Source organism: Bos mutus, chromosome 20 (genome assembly GCF_027580195.1).
Source record: "Bos mutus isolate GX-2022 chromosome 20, NWIPB_WYAK_1.1, whole genome shotgun sequence".
NCBI lineage: Eukaryota > Metazoa > Chordata > Mammalia > Artiodactyla > Bovidae > Bos > Bos mutus.
The window spans coordinates 24,440,513-24,458,571 of record NC_091636.1 but is presented as its reverse complement, the minus strand read 5'-3'; the positions used below and the strand labels follow the sequence as shown (position 1 = coordinate 24,458,571).

At 40.8% G+C, this 18,059-nt stretch overlaps 1 protein-coding gene across 2 annotated transcripts in view; it reads right to left on the bottom strand.

Moving 5' to 3' along the window:
* Positions 1–18,059, bottom strand: part of NLN (neurolysin) — a 100,679-nt gene that overhangs the window by 63,975 nt on the left and 18,645 nt on the right. Inside the window, exon 1 of one of the 2 annotated variants that reach the window (XM_070357530.1) lies at positions 4,574–4,722. The exons of the other annotated variant lie outside the window; for it this stretch is intronic. Within the exon in view, the coding sequence (XP_070213631.1) occupies positions 4,574–4,605 (32 nt within the window). The 5' untranslated portion in view covers positions 4,606–4,722. Of the gene's footprint in view, positions 1–4,573; positions 4,723–18,059 lie in introns of those variants that run through there. 2 annotated transcript variants of the gene reach the window in all.

Sequence of the window (18,059 nt, the reverse complement as noted above, 5' to 3'; positions counted from 1 at the left end):
ATGGAGGTGAAGAACCGGAGAAGAGTGCACCTCAGCAACTCTCCACGGAGCTGGCTGTGAGAACAAGGAGACTGAGGGGTGTAAGGGGCTGAGACACAGAAAGGTACATTATTAACAGAGGAGAAGCCTTAGCCGTCTGACCCCCTTAACCATCTCTCCTAATAACTGAGGTCTCCTACGTGAAACATACTGGTTGACGGTTATACTCAAGACTGGCAGACTATTTTCCAATGTATTTCCACATTTCTCCTTCAACCAGCTGAGTTGTATATTCACCAAGAGTCAAGTTTATTTGTTACAAAACTGTTGATACTTATTATACTCATTTTCATGTAACTGAAGTATTTAACTGATTAAATGTGTGCCAAAAGAATGATCTGTTGTTTAGGTCAATACCTTGGGAATACTTTAAACAGGACAGTTACTAAAAAGCCAACCAAAAAACTACTGTTAGAGAAGATTTAAAACAGAATTACAAAGATTCAGCAGGTTTCTTAACTTAGATTACTTATGTGTGTCTGGAGTGTTCTTGCTTCACTTTAAAGAGACTGAAACTGGAAATGAAAAATAATGCATTTTTGGGTAGAGTTTACTCAAGGACAGTGAGGAATGCGGATCAAGTGATTCACATTTAACAAAAAGGCCTTGCTCTTACATAAAAATATTTTAAAATACTCATTTATGTTCTGTTTGAATATATTATTTGAACAATTTGTCATTTTTAATGATTCCGTGTGAAACCAGTTTTTAAATTACTTATTAAATGACATCTGGGTTTGGTTTGGGAAGATCCCGTGGAGAAGGGAATGGCAACCCACTCCAGTATTCTTGCCTGGAGAATCCCATGGACAGAGAAGAGCCTGGTGGGCTACAGTTCATGGGGTCACAAAGAGCTGGACACGACTGAGATGGTGACTGCAGCCATGAAATTAAAAGACGCTTGCTCCTTGGAAGGAAAGTTATGACCAACCTAGATAGCATATTCAAAAGCAGAGACGTTACTTTGCCAACAAAGGTCCATCTAGTCAAGGCTATGGTTTTTCCAGTGGTCGTGTATGGATGTGAGAGTTGGACTGTGAAGAAGGCTGAGCGCTGAAGAATTGATGCTTTTGAACTGTGGTGTTGGAGAAGACTCTTGAGAGTCCCTTGGACTGCAAGGAGATCCAACCAGTCCATTCTGAAGGAGATTAGCCCTGGGATTTCTTTGGAAGGAATGATGCTAAAGCTGAAACTCCAGTACTTTGGCCACCTCATGCGAAGAGTTGACTCATTGGAAAAGACTCTGATGCTGGGAGGGATGAGGGCAGGAAGAGAAGGGGACGACAGAGGATGAGATGGCTGGATGGCATCACTGACTCGATGGACGTGAGTCTGAGTGAACTCCGGGAGTTGGTGATGGACAGGGAGGCCTGGGGTGCTGCGATTCATGGGGTCGCAAAGAGTCAGACACGACTGAGCAACTGATCTGAACTTAACTACTTGTTACATTGTTACCTGTTTCATTGATTTTGCTGAGATTACAGTCTCTCTTCCTATCTCATACAATTTGCTCTGCCCAGGGACATATGCCACTTCTTCCTACCTCCATTAGCACCTTGCTCCATATGTCCCCTTTTTTTTGGCCAGCCATGCAGCACGTGGGATCTTAGTTCCCCAACCAGGGATTAAACCCATGCTCCTTGCAGTGGAGGTACAGTCTTACCCATGGGACCGCCAGGGAAGTTCCACTTTCATATGTCATTTAATAGTGAGTGAGTGCGTGAAAGCCGCTCAGATCAGATCAGATCAGTCGCTCAGTCGTGTCCGACTCTTTGCGACCCCATGAATGGCAGCACGCCAGGCCTCCCTGTCCATCACCAACTCCCGGAGTTCACTCAGACTCACATCCATCGAGTCAGTGATGCCATCCAGCCATCTCATCCTCTGTTGTCCCCTTCTCCTCCTGCCCCCAATCCCTCCCAGCATCAGAGTCTTTTCCAATGAATCAACTCTTCTCATGAGGTGGCCAAAGTACTGGAGTTTCAGCTTTAGCATCATTCCTTCCAAAGAAATCCCAGGGCTAATCTCCTTCAGAATGGACTGGTTGGATCTCCTTGCAGTCCAAGGGACTCTCAAGAGTCTTCTCCAACACCACACTTCAAAAGCATCAATTCTTCAGCGCTCAGCCTTCTTCACAGTCCAACTCTCACATCCATACATGACCACTGGAAAAACCATAGCCTTGACTAGACGAACCTTTGTTGGCAAGGTAATGTCTCTGCTTTTGAATATGCTATCTAGGTTGGTCCTAACTTTCCTTCCAAGGAGTAAGCGTCTTTTAATTTCATGGCTGCAGTCAGCATCTGCAGTGGTTTTGGAGCCCCCAAAAATAAAGTCTGACACTATTTCCACTGTTTCCCCATCTATTTCCCATGAAGTGATGGGACCAGATGCCGTGATCTTAGTTTTCTGAATGTTGAGCTTTAAGCCAACTTTTTCACTCTCCTCTTTCACTTTCATCAAGAGGCTTTTTAGTTCCTCTTCACTTTCTGCCATAAGGGTGGTGTCATCTGCATCTGAGGTTATTGATATTTCTCCCGGCAATCTTGATTCCAGCCTGTGCTTCCTCCAGCCCAGCGTTTCTCATGACGTATTCTGCATATAAATTAAATAAGCAGGGTGACAATATACAGCCTTGACGTACTCCTTTTCCTATTTGGAACCAGTCTGTTGTTCCATGTCCAGTTCTAACTGTTTCTTCCTGACCTGCATACAGATTTCTCAAGAGGCAGGTCAGCTGGTCTGGTATTCCCATCTCTTTCAGAATTTTCCACAATTTATTGTGATCCACACAGTCAAAAGGCTTTGGCATAGTCAATGAAGCAGAAATAGATGTTTTTCTGGAACTCTCTTGCTTTTTCCATGATCCAGTGGATGTTGGCAATTTGATCTCTGGTTCCTCTGCCTTTTCTAAAACCAGCTTGAACATCAGGAAGTTCACGGTTCACGTATTGCTGAAGCCTGGCTTGGAGAATTTTGAGCATTACTTTACTAGCATGTGAGATGAGTGCAATTGTGTGGTAGTTTGAGCATTCTTTAGCATTGCCTTTCTTTGGGATTGGAATGAAAACTGAGCTTTTTCAGTCCTGTGGCCACTGCTGAGTTTTCCAAATTTGCTCTAGTAAAAACAATAGATGTCTGAATTTAAGAAACCAAAGATTAACCCTGATAAGAACCAGGATATTTTCCTGGAAGTGGATGGCTGATATAAATGAGTTGAAGAGTGCAGAGAACCGATAGCCCAGTACTGGACAGACGGTCTTCGGGAACACTGGAGTCAGCAGTCTGATGGCTGGGCCTGGGAGCAGAAAAGAAGACTGAACCAGAAATTAAAATCATCAAAGAACTGGGGGGACCAGCCTGGTGGGTGGGAGAGGACATCATAAGCAGGGTACTGTGAGCCTCAAAGGCATTTTTATGCCGTGGTGAAGAGGTACTGGCCTGTGAGCAGAGCTGGAAGATATCAACCTTTCCTCCTTACTTTGTGATATGCCGTGTAGAAGAAAGAGGGATATGCGGAAATACTTTCCTCAGAGCTGAATGGATTACAATAAAGGTTAGGAGGAGAAAAGAGGATCCAGAGAAAATGAAAAAATGGAGGAGTCTGTTTCCCATGGGACAAGGGCTCTGGCAATAACAAAGGATGAGTCCAAGTACGACCAATAGCTAAGCATGTGTTTTTTTTTGTCCAGCTATTCACCTCTTCCCCTATGTGATCATATACATGCTTTCTTCCCAGGGCCCATGCATCCCTGACCCTCAGCACTGCTGTGAGAGAAAGGGGTCTCATTCCTCCTGAGTCTAACTGAGCAGGCTGTTGTCCTTGACCGCAGCTGGCATCCATCTTAGAGAATGAGTGGAACCTGACTTAAATGATGAAATAAACACTGCGACTAGAAGAATAAAGGAAGGAAACCAAATATTTACTGACATCACTGATCCCTTAGATCAACTAATTCTGAAGCCTGACCTAGAGCTAGACTTTCCAGTTATGCGAGTCTACTGTTGAAAGCCAGTTTGAATGTGGTTTTATGCTATTTGCCTCAAACAGGATCCTGGCTGAAAAGGGAATGAAAACTGATAAAGAAATGAGCAGAGAAAAAAACAATAAATGAGCAGAGAAAAAAACAAGATATACAGAGGTCAGAGTATAAGACCTTCCAAGCCCAGAGGGTCTCCCAGGCTTGGTGGTGGCCTAAAATAACAGAGATGTGAAATGTAGTGTGTTGGCTGAAAATTTCCAAAATACATATTCCCACAATCCCTCATGGATACACAGAACTGAGGCCTTGAAGGAGCGAGCCATGGCCCTGATTGGTTGGACTTCCAAGGAAGCTGCAGGACAGATGAAGAGGCTGGCCATGGGATCACTGAGGTAAGGAATAGTAAGAGGGACAGTGATGAGTAAAACGTAAGATTTCTACATCCCAATGCCCTGCTCCTTTCACCACTCGTCTTAGTACAAACCAACTACTATGGACACGTTTCATTAACGTTAAATAGCTTTAAAAGAAAATTGTGTCAAACATCTCACCGATATGATGACTTCCTCTGGTTTTCATTCATTTCCTAACATTTATCGAAAGATGGAGTGTTTGGTCACAGCACACCTGATCTTAACTTGGTTAAACTGATGAAGATGTCAGCAGCTCTGTCTTGGCTGAATGGCTGTACCCATGATCACCCCTGTATGGCTTCCATGGCAACTAACAAGAAGCTACTTTAAAGTGCAATGATTTCCTAAATGTAGATGTGGTAAGAAGAAAGGAACAGAAGTTAGAGATCATGATTTCATGGTCAACAGAACACATGAAAATTTTAATTTTATACCTTCTTTTCTTACCGTCTGGGATTCTGTCGTAGTTCCATTCAGGATTTATAATTCTTGTTACTGAAGAAAAGGGATGGAGACAGAAGGATTCCCTAATACTTCTAACTAAAACATTTTGATCTATTGAGAATTTTTCTCCCTTCATTGTCTCTGCTTTCTCTCGTCCACTGTTTTTTCGCTGAGTATCCCTTCTTTGCTCCTTTATTATGATTTCAATCTCATTCAGTGCTTTGGATGCTGGTACCTTGATCCCTTCCCTTCAGTGTCTCCGCAGCCCCGGGGAACTGCACCTGGGGAGGAAACCAGTGTGCCCGCTGTCATTCTAGCAACTGCGCTTGTACCCTTGAGGATCTACTGAGGATTTTTTATTGACTTTTTGCAACTGAGAGCTACAAAATTTGAAAGCAGGCAACACACCGTGATCTTGTCTTTCCCTACAGGAGTTATTACATGCAGTTATGTGAACACGAAAATCTAGATTAAATCCAAGATTCCCACAGTCTAATTAAACTCTAGCTTTCCCGCCTGCTCTCCACAAACTCCCAGGCTATTATTTCAGTCCCAACCACATCTTCATTTTCTCCTCTGTCTTTGAAGCACTTTCAACACACAGCTCTGAATTTCTAACCAAGAAATAATATAAAATACCATAATAGAATTGACAGGAAGATGCATTTACTGGGACTCTGGTCTCCTGTGTCCAAACACCAAATATTTAGGTGAAGAAAGCAAGCGGCACAGATTTTGACTGAGATTACCAGGCTTAAGAGTTTTGTTTTGACAAATGAGCATGCCATTGTTACTGTGAGTTAATAATTGTCTGAAAAATTTAGGAAAATATTTTATGGAATGTATTTTCCGAAATGTTCTGATTGGGACTTCCCTGGTGGTCCAGAGGTTAAGAATCCACCTGTCAATGCAGGGAACACGGGTCCCATCCCTGGTCCAGGAAGATCCCACGTGCCACAGAGCAACTAAGTCCTCACACCACAGCTAGAGAGAAAGGTCCATGCACTGTGAAGAAAGATTGCGTGTGTTGCAACTAAGACCCAACAGAGCCAAAAATGAAGAAATATTTTAAAGAAAGAAATATTCTAATTTACTGGGTTCATTTTCTTTTGAAGCAAAAAGGCCTCCACGTCCTTCCACAGGGTGTCTTTGACTGTGTCAGTTCATACAGATCTGAGCTTGTATCACCTTTTAGCTGTGGCATCTATTTTAGACACAGAACTAACTGTCATCTACTTGTTCAATTGGCTGGTGTTGTATGCCAAATCAGACTAGGACTCTTCTAGCACAATAACCATTGTACTCATCTGGTGTCACAACCCTAGCATCTCGCTGAGCACACTGTAGATGCTTTATGTGTTTGAGACGAGATGGTACCGACACGGCTGAAACATCATCACAACACTATCTCCCTTCATTATCACAAATAAACATCCATACAGGAACGTGTGTTTTATTAGGGCCAGGACTAGTGTGAAACTCCATGACGTAAAATGTCACAACTTCCACAGAATTTATATTTAATCCATGCTCCCATCCTTTTCCTATAGTGTTCTAGTTAACAGTTTGCATGGCATTTCCTGAAATTTGTCCCAATTCTTTAAAATACTTGGCAAATATTCCCAGTATTTACTTTGGAATTAATGTTTCTCTTCAAGCTATGAGGGCTGCATTTCACCAACCTCTCAAATGGAATTTCTGTGTCTCTTTTAGTTAGTTCCTTCTCTGGTTATTTTGTCAGAACCATGCCTTTTCAATCTTGATTCCCACTAGTCACAAAGTTGTCTTTTTCAGCCATTGATCTAACTAAATCACCCCCGCCTTACAACTTAGAAGCCACAGCTCAAGTCCAGGCTCCTTTCAGCAGAGCGTACGGGACTCCTTAATTTTGGATTTCATCAATGCCAAATCCCAGCCGTGCAACTCCTCAAGGATCGCCTGTTCCTTTAGGCGCCTAGCGTTCTTCTACCTTGAAGCCTCGAGCCAGGCAGCACGTTATCCCTTACATCTATCCTTTCTAACACAGTAGCCACATGTGGTTATTTAAAGTAAACAAAATAAAAAACGTAGTTCTTTACTTGCACTAGGCACATTTCAAATGCTCAGTAGCCACCATGGCAAGTGGCAACCATACTGAACAGACAGAGTATATCACCATCAGAGCAGAAAGGTCTAAACGACAGTGCTGCGCTAGGTGATCTCCTTTCAGGAATGAGAGTATGCCTGTATCCTCCTGTTGGTATCCTTTCTCTTTTCAACTCCTAAAGCAGTTCCCTGGTGTCTTCTTTGGAGCGAAGAAAGAACAGAGACAGTGAGGGAAAGAGGAGTTATTTACCGAGCAGTTTCTATGTGTCCGACTCTTTGCGACACCATGGACTGTATGGTTCATGAAATTCTCCTGCCAGAATACTGGAGTGGGTAGCCTTTCCCTCCTCCAGGGGATCTTCCCAACCCAGGGATTGAACCCAGGTCTTCCGCGTCGCAGGCAGATTCCGGCTTCCCCGGTGGCTCAGCTGGTAAAGAATCCACCTGCAATGCAGGAGACCTGGGTTCGATCCCTGGGTTGGGAAAATCCCCTGGAGAAGGGAAAGGCTACCCACTCCAGTATTCTGACCTGAGAATTCCATGGACTGTATAGTTCATGGGGTCGCAAAGAGTCAGACACAACTGAGTGACTTTCACTTCCTATGTGTCAGGCAATGTTAAAAACACTTATTTAATCCTAACAACATTCTGAGAAATACGTCTGAGGAAGCACTATTTTGAAGAGCATCAGTGCAGTAAAAAAGACTTTATAGTTCTTTCCACAAGAAGCAGGCAGGGCCAAAAGACACCAACAATACAATTAAAATATAAAAAACACTTCTTATGAGATTGTTTGTGTATGTGTTACTCACTCAGTTGTGTCCAACTCTTTGTGACCCCATGGACTGTAGCCCACCAGTCTCCTCTGTTCATGGAATTCTCCAGGCAAGAATACTGGAATAGGTTGCCATTTCCTTCTCCAGGGGATCTTCTAGACCCAGGGATTGAACCCAGGTCTTCTGCATTGACAGGAGGGTTATTTACCACTGAGCCACCAGAGAAGACCTTAGACCCATATATCTAATACCTGCTGGATCACTCCACTTGGATGTCAATGGTCACCTCGAATCCAATTATGTCTAAAATTAAAGAGACCAATCTTCCTTAGGTCCCAGAACTAAACTTGTCTTCCTCTTGTACTCCTAACTAGTAAAAGGGGTATACTCAATGAATATCACCAGTGTGCATTCAGTTGCCCAAGTCCAAAACCTCAGACTCTACAGATGTCTTCTGATCTACTTTCCAGACTCTCTGCAGATAATCTTAAAAGGTAAGTCTGATCATGGTGCTCCTTCAGTGGCATGGTTCAGGATCAAGTTCTGACTCCACAGGCTTCAGGATCAAGTTCAAGCTGCTTAGCGTACAAGGACCCCTGGATCTGTCCCCTTTCCATGGCTTCCTCAACCGTCTTTCTGCCCTTAAATCTCTGCTCCAGGCCTAAGTAACTACTTTCACATCTCCTGAAATTGTTAGGCTCTCTTCAGGCCTCTGCAGTGTTTTCCCTCTGCTTGGAACAAATTTCTTCTTCCTTACCTGAGAAACACCTCTTCCACATCTCATTTATCTTTCAGAACTCAGTTCAGACTTCTTCTCAGGAAGGCTTCTTTGATCACCTCCAGCTGTTTTAGAAATTCCTTCTCTGTGCTCTTAATCTATTCTACATGTCCAGTGAACAAAAGCACTCATCACACTGAAGACTACTCACCTACACATCCAGCTCTGTCGTCCATAGACTGAGCAGAGACTGGGTTCTAGTGATATTTGTGGACCCCGAACCTATCATAGTTTGTGGTACATGTACATTTTAACTGTGACAAAAAACCCCAAATTTTTCTCTTAAAGTTATTTGGTTAGTATTTTCCTTCTATCTACATGTTTAATATAAAAGTAGTTCCATCCGAGAGTGTTTAACTTCCATGGAGCATTATACAGGTCCCTATTTTGCATGTAGGGGATATAGACCAGATAGAAGGGCTTCCCAGGTGGTATGAGTGGGAAAGAACCACCTGCCAGTGCAGGAGACACAAGAAATGCAGGTTTGATCCCTGAATTGGGAAGATCCTCTGGAGGAGGGCATGGCAACCAACTCCAGTATTCTTGCCTGGAGAATCCCATGGACAGAAGAACCCGGTAGGCTACAGTTTCATGGGGTTGCTAAGTGTTGGACATGACTGAAGTGACTTAGTGTGCACACACTCATGTAGACTAGACAGAATGGCAAACATTCGATACTCAAGTATCCTGAATACTGCTAATAATTTTTCTTCTGAATGAACTGTTGCCACTGGGGAATCAGATTCAGGACTAGTATTCACCAGCTAGTTATTGAGCCTCCCAGTTTGCATACTTACATCAGGATTGCCAGAAGAAAACATCAACAACCTCATATATGTAGATGATACCATTCTAATGGCTGTAAGCAAAGACAAACTAAAGAGCCTCTTGATGAAGGTGAAAGATGAGAGTAAAAAAGCTGGCTTGAAACTCAACATTCTAAAAACTAAGATCATGGCATCTGATCCATCACTTCATAGAAGGGGAAAAACTGGAAGCAGTGAGAGATTTTATTTTGTTGGGCTCCAAAATCACTATGGACAATGACTGCAGCCATGAAAGACCCTTGCTCTTTGGAATGAAAGCTATGACAAACCTAGACAGCACATTATAAAGCAGACACATCACTCTGCCAACCAAGGTCTGTATAGTCAAAGTTATGGTTTTTCCAGTAGTCACATATGGATGTGAGAGTTGGACCATAAAGAAGGCTGAGTGCTCAAGAATTGATGCTTTCAAACTATGGTGCTGGTGAAAACTCTTTAGAGTCCCTTGGACAGCAAGAAGATCAAACCAGTCAATCCTCAAGGAAATCAACCCTGAATATTCATTCGAAGGACTGATGCTAAAGCTCCAATACTGTGGCCACCTGACGCAAAGAGCTGACTCATTGGAAAAGATCCTGATGATGGGAAAGACTGAAGACAAAACGAGAAAGGAGCAGCAGAGGTTGAGATGTTTAGACAGCATCACTGACTCAATGGACATGAGTCCGAGCAAACTCTGGGAGATAGTGAAGGACAGGGAAGCCTGGCGTGCTACAGTCTGTGGGGTTGGAAGGAGTCAGACATGACTTAGCGACTGAACAACAACAGCAACAATAGCCCCTAATGAAGTTAAGCATCTGGTATTTGAGCCACTAGTGTTCCAGACAACAGCTTTTTCATTTGCAGACCTTTTAATTTGACTTAGGATCAAATTGTTTTATGAACAGAATGTTCTGGAATTAAATGCCTTAGAATAAGTCAACTTTAAAAGCAAACAGAGAATCACATTCTTGGCCAAGATCGTTTCTTCTGATGTTTTTTAGTGGAATTAATGTCCAGAAAGACCATTCCAGCTTGGTTTTTAAGTTTACAAAAAATATAATTAAAATACAAAAAATGGCACTTATATCTCTACTTAGTCCCACTTTCTTTCTCTGAATTTTAAAGAAAGATGTGTCCCCTAACCCATGGTCTTCAGCTTTTGAGTCCTGTAATTTTCTCATGTTCTGACTACACTGCCTTGTTTATCACTGATTCTTCTATCAAAAGCACTCTGGCAATGTCGCTTTTCTGCTTTCCTAGTCCTTCCATTTTTCTGACCATTTCTTCTTAGTCTCCTTTGCTGGCTTCTCTTCCTGTAACCATTCAAAATAGTTGGGTGTTTTCCCATGAGTCCATCCAGATGTCAAGATGGGGCTCCAGACCCATATATATCTCAAATGCGACACGTTCAAAACTTGATCTTTCTCCTGGATTCTCAGCCTCAGTTTACCACTCTTCACCTATGCTCCTAAGCTAGCAACTGGTCACACATGTAAATGATGAGCATCATCATCACCCCTAATATTTAGTGAAAGTCTATTAATATGCCAGGCACTATACCAAGAACTTACATGCATTTTCTTATTCAATCCTCCCAACCAGCCAAGAGGTAGGCATTATTAATACAATTTTCCTGGGCAGAGAGAAATAGCATGCTCAAGGTCATACAGCTGGTATGGAGCTGGAATTTAAACCCTAATTACAAAGCCCATATTCTTAACTACCATGCTATATTCATGTTGCACCTGAATCTTAGAAAAAAAAAATCAGATTTGTCACCATCTGCATCTTCCTGATTTTTCCACCCTGATTGTAATGAGGAGAGAAGGTAGGCAGCTAAAGCATATACACTGACATCACTTGTCTGATCTCTCTGTACCACTCTCTGAAGGGCTGCTGCCAGGACTGTGGAAGGGTGCTCCACTTCAGCTTTCATCCATCTCTGAGAAACAGACCAAGCAGGCATGAGCACCTTTTTGTTACCTATGTCTAAAGAACTGTTGTTGTTGTTCTGTCGCCCAGTCACGTCAGACTCTTTGTGACCCCATGTACTGAAGCATGCCGGGCCTCCCTGTCCCTCATCATCTCCCAGAGTTTGCCCAAGTTCAAGTTCATTGCATTGGTGATACCATCCAGCCATCTCATCCTCTGATGCCCTCTTCTCCTTCTGCCTTCAACCTTTCCCAGCATCAGGGACTTTTCCAATGACTTGTCTGTTTGCATCAGATGACAAAAATACTGGAGCTTCACCTTCAGCATCAGTCCTTCCAGTGAATATTTGGGGTTGATCTCCCTTAAGACTGACTGGTTTGATCTCCTTGCTGTCTACGGTACTTTCAGGAGTCCTCCAGCACCACAGTTTGAAGGCAACAAAAGAGTAAAACAACTCAAACTGAGACAAGCTGATGGTGACACTTTGCACTCAGGCCTCACTTTTTCCAGAGTCCTTTGATTATTCTTAGGTAAGCAAGTGTACCACTTGATGAAGTGTATGCCTAGGAAGTTCCAAATGCTTTCTTAAGGTACTCAGGCAAACCAATAATATACATTTCTTGTAAACAAGGCTCAGCTGAGGCATCCTATGCAACGAGTGCTAGTTCTTTATTGCCTGGTGATTTCTCAGGTAAAAATACTGATTTGTTACCATCCTCTGTGATTATGCCTCCATTGCAGATTATATCTCCCACTCTCAAAAGGGCTCGTTACAAAGGGCTTTCCCATGAAATAAATTAGTTGATTCGCTCATTCCTTTAGTAAATACTGAGATTATGAAGATGAATAAGATCACAGTTTCTGCCTTTCAGCTTATAGACTTGTGAAGAAGAGACACAGAGATAGATGAGAACATCAGGCAGCAAATTTTATACAAATAAAGTGATGGGGAAATTTGTAAGACAGAACAAGTAACTCTGCCTTGGGGAGATTCTTATATTTCTAAGCATGCACACACACAACCGTAGAACTTGGTTTTCCTCTTTCTTTTATATTCTTTGTATAAAATACTTTATTATTATTATTAGCTGTCAGTAAACAGCTAATAGAATTTATACAGAATAGCTTGTGCTCAGTCGCTTCAGTCGTGTCTGACTCTTTGTGATCTGATAGACTGTAGCTCAACAAGCTTCTCTGTCCGTGGGATTTTCCAGGCAAGAATACTGGAGTGGGCTGCCATATCCTCCTCCAGGGGATCTTCCCATTCCAGGGATCAAACCAGTGTCTCCTGCATTGCCAGTGGATTCTTTACCACTGAGCCTCTGGGGAAACCCCTAGAATAGCTTACTTTTATTTTTATTTTGATTAGTATTTGTGGAAGGTCTTCTAAGTATATTCTAGGAAATGTTACTCACAGTAGTTACTTATAACTTCTAAATCCTAAGTTTAATGTTTTAGGGTCTATATGTCAACTGCATCTGTAAAATCTGAATTGAAAATTTTAAAAATAAATGATACTTCTCCTGAAGAGTGTTTTGGTCTTTTTTTTTTTTTTTTAGTTCTGTTAGGAAAAAAGCACAAGTTTATAAATTAAGCTCCTCTACAGTACCTAGTACTTGGTAAATATTCATTGAATGAATTAAAATCTGTGTGAATACTGAATGCCAGCCATAGGTTAGTTGGAAATCCACTAGGATGGCTGAGTGATCTGTTCTTCCCAGGCCAGGCCAAGAATGAAGACAACATCTTTCTCATTCGACTAGAAAGTAAGCTCTTTGAGAATGAAGACCGTATCTTAGTTGTCTTTTTACTTTTCGGCAACTGTGGAAGAATGTATCGGCACACAGCATATATGTTGCAACTGTTAAATCAAGTATAAGAAAGCAATAAAAAAAATCTAAATTAGCCTGCCTTAGAATGATTAGTAAATTCAGCCCCAACACTAAGTAAATACGGTGATAAAGCAATCAAGAGAAAGAGCTAGGATAATAAAGTTGCTGAAGAAAAGTAATTAAAATAAGGGATATATCATAAAGATACTTTGAGTCATGGACAGATTATCTACAGGACATGCCAGTATACTTAGAAAGCAGTCTTATGATTCAACTGCTCTTGCTTCCACCTGCTGGCATAGGAAAGTAATTTTTAGATTGGGCAGAATATGTTAAGCAGCTCTAGAAAGAAACTGTATGAAAAGTTTGAACTTTCAAAGTACTCTTGAAAAGGTAACACTACACGTCCCATAAACAGCCATTTACAAAAAGGTACACTATGAACTCAGCTACAAACATACTGAATACAGAGCAGAATTATCCTAAAAATGGAGATATTCCAGTGGTCTTTATTCTGAGTACTTCTAGTAGCTGATAAACTCAAAAGCATTATTCATTTTCTCTCATTATGTCATCCCATTTTTATATTCACAAACATAGCACTTAAATTTGATGACTGAAGTGACCAGGGAAACAATAATGGTTCAATCTCCATCTTACACAGTGAAAACATACTATTTGGAAACAGCACCACATATAATCTCAGTGTGTACAATTTCCTCTGTCAACAAGGGTTAAGAGTAGACCCAATTATATTATATGAAGGCTCCCCTGGGAATGAAGGACCCACTTTCAACTCTTTCTTAAAATGTTAGGGACCCATTTAAAAAAAATGAAAAAAGGTAATTTTATTTTAGATTTTGGAATGTAATGGAAGTAAGTTCTTGTTTCCAAATTTCATTGCAAATAAATGAAAAAAGGACTCTTCAAAGTCATCTTTTCCAAGAAACAGGAATAAAAATGAAAAAATGTTTAAAAGAAATGGCTTAAGGTCTTATGAAGCACTGTGATACTAGAGATGTTTGTAATATTTCTACTTTTAATAAACAGAACTTTAAGAAAAGGTTCCTGTCACTCAGTTTATATAGGATGAAATAGAAAAGTGGCAGATTCTGAAAAATAAGAAAAAGAATAGAATAATAGTCAAATTGACTTTCTTCTAGTTTTGTGTGTAGGACAGTGGTTTCCTCATTATAAATTTTAAATAAAGTTATTATAAATGGACACTCAAAGACTTCTTTTCTTACATCTTTTAATTGGCTTAAGAAAAGCCACCTGAGACTGTGAAGCATCTAGAATAGAGTGCTGTGTCACAAATGAAATCAAGACTTCTTCAATAATTCATTAGTAAAGGGTCTACCACATACAAGGAAAACCACAACTCAAAAAGACATTCCATCTTTATTTCTCTCTAGGAGGATGAATAAATTGCTTCTGGCACATTTTATTGGTGTTTGGGGCATACTTTTCAGAATTGAAATCCTTAATAAATTACTCAGCAGAGAGATTTCTCTCCTCAGTACATTATTTAATACTTAGTCTTTTTTTGGGGTCATCTACGCATGGGTTTTGTTGAGTGAACAATGATGTCTAAATCCTCTTCCTAGGCCTGGGTAATAACTAGCTTGCTTTTCTTTTTAAAGACTGGTTCAACCACAAATGAGTGTTCATTATTTTCACATGTGACAATGGTATTGTGGTTATATATTTTTGAAAAAAATTTATCTCAGAGCTATATGAAATACTTACTATTAAAGTGACAGTGGGCATATGTTTCAAAATAATTGGAGGAGGAAGAGGTACATGAAAAGAGTTTGGCCATGAGCTGACATTTAAAATTTTTTTTAATTGGAGGATAATTGTTTTACAATGTTGTGCTGGTTTCTGCTGTACAACACGAATCAGCTATAAGTGTACATATATCCCCTCCCTCTTAGACCTCCCTCCCACCCCTTCAGGTCATCACAGAACACCAAGCTGAGTTCCCTGTGTTATATAGCAGCTTCCCAATACCTATCTATTTTGCACATGGTAGTATATATATTTCAATGCCACTCTCAATTTACCCCCCTTCTTCCCCCACTGTGTCCACAAGTACGTTCTCTACGTCTGTGTCTGTATTCCTGCCCTGCAAACGGGGTCATCACTACCATTTCTCTATCTAGATTCTACATACAATGAGCTGACAATTTTAAAGCTAGCCTAATTTCATGACTTTTAGTTATGACTGAAAATTTACACACTAAAAAGTAAAAAAAAAAAAAAAAAATAGCTCTAGTTGCTATTCTAAACTCAGACACGTGATTTGAAAAACATGATAACTTAACATTTAAAAACCCACACAAGCTGAGAAGCAGATTAAAAGGGATAATAAATGGAATAAACCCCGAGAGAAAATTAAAGCACACATAAGAAGAAACTAGAGGGACTTCCCAGGTGGCACAATGGTAAAGAGTCTGCCTGCCAATGTGGGAGATGCAAGAAATGCAGCTATAATGCTTGGGTGGGGAAGATTCCCTGGAGAAGGAAATGCCAACCCGCTTCAGTATTCTTGCTTGGAAAATTCCATGGACAGAGGAACTTGGTGGGATATAGAGGGTCCCATGGGACCACAGAGGGTCAGACAGGACTGAGTGCGCATACACTCACGCAAGAAGAAACTAGAGCACAAGATATATTTGACCAGTAAATAAAGATTCATAAATTCACAGTTGGAAGGGGCCTAAAAAATCAGATGGTTTAAATTCTTGAATTCAGAACAAAGCTCAGTGATATGAAGTCAGAAGTATTCACTGCAGATACAGTGAATGTTACATTATAAATGGATTATTAGAGAAGCTTCAAAGGGATACCACTTTCTAGTGTATCTACAACTTCAGGCTGACAACCTGGAGCACAAGTATTAAGACGGCTGGCTTGCTACATCATCGAATTAATGAATAAGCCTCTAGTTGCTATTTGGCCACTACCATCAATAAAAACTACAATGTCAAACGTTTACACAGCAGTCACTGCTTTACATATATGAACTTATTTAATCTTTGAGCAACACTGTGTCAGAGATTCTATTATCTTCATCTTTAGAAATGAAACTGAGGCACAGAGAGGTCAAATCACTTATCTAAGATCACTCATCCAAGGTAACTCCAGTGTCAATGCTGTTAAATACATATCAGCAATCACACCAACCACTCCGGCAATTCGGCCATTCTCTTCAAGTTACCCATAGTTTTTAACCTAATACTCATTACTTTTCTTGATATCCCCCTGTCCTAATTGAGATAGGCAGAGACACAGTCAGAGGACACGGTCCACGTGGCTCTGTGTTGGCCCACGCCATGTTCCAATTATCCCGCTGGTCTGGTCCTTCTTCTAGGGGGAACTCAAATGTCATTTACTTTTGTGAACTTGAAAGTCGCTCAGTTGTGTCTGACTCGTTCCAACCCCGTGGACTATGCAGTCCACGGAATTCTCCAGGCCAGAATACTGGAGTGGGTAGACTTTCCCTTCTCCAGGGGATCTTCCCAACCCTTTAAAGCTACTCTTTAAAGCAGAGAAGCGAGTTTCCTCACCAATAAAATATAAAAATATATTTTATATATTTTATAAAATATAAAAAAAAATGTTCTTAAAACATTTCCTAACAAAGATAAAAGATGAATTGCCAACCTTAGCTTCTTGAGACTTGGAAGTCACACTGAAAGCAAAGGAAAGCACCTACTTGAATATAATATAAAGTCATTTATGTACTTACGAAGCCTCTAATTGTATCCATGCACTGTGCTGTTTTTTTAATCCATTATCTCATTTAGTCATTATTCTACAGACGAAGAAACCAAGGCAGAGAAAGGTTGAGTTAGTCCTACTAGAGTCACACAGCAAAGTAAGCAGCAGATCTGGGATGTGAACCAGGTAATCTCATTCCAGAGTCTGAAATCTTAACTGTCAATATTTACTAAGCTGCCTCTTTTGACCTATATTATTTTGTGTAAGCCAAACTGCTGCTTACTGATAGAATAATAGAGTTTCAGAACTGGAGGTCACCTAGACTCAATCTTTCTACAGCACCCCCACAAGCCTTGGTGAAATGAGGGTGAGGGGAGAGAGAGAGTCTAAGATGACCATGTTGGTTTTGCCTGGATGTGAGTGATAGCTAGAGAGTTCGGGAAAAGTAGAGTTTCTTTCCTTTTCTTTTTTTGGGGGAGAGTGAGAAGGTTGGGGACGTGGGAGGCTCACTGACATTCAATTTTAGACATACTAAGTTAGTAATGCGGGTGAGATATCCATATAGAGATGTGGGGTATGCATTTGAGCTCAGGGGAAAGTGACCACAGAACTAGCTGCTGAAGATAAAACATGAATAAGGCCTCAAGGACCTTACTGGCTAATCTGGCAGAAAAACATGTTAGAATGAATGTAGCATTTATTCATTGATCATATGTGTATCAGGCACAGATAACAACAATATAGTAAAAATGAAATTATAGAATTACATACAAGATGGACAGAAAACCAATACTCAACTCAGACTGAGGAATCAGAGCAAGCTTCTTGGGGAGGGGGCATGAGTAGGAATTATCCAGAAAAGGATGGGACGGCGTGTGAACATAGAATAGAGAATAGAGCAAGCCTAGAATAGAGAACAGGATCAGCAAAGGCCCATTTTCAATCACGGGTTTAGCATACTACAAGAATTACAATCCATCTAGAAGTTAGAAATGGGAATTAGAAATGAGGTGGAGAGGCTGATAGGCAAGATTCCACAGGTTTATTTATGTCATACTGGAGACCTCAAACTTTGTATCAAACGCAATGGGAAGCCTTGAGTGGGAAGGTAAGATCTTTTTTTATTTTTTATTAAAGTATAGTTGATTTGCAATTACGTGTTAGTTTCTGGTATATGGTAACATTATTCAGTTGCATATATATTCTTTTTCATTATGGTGTATTACAGAATATTGAAGATAT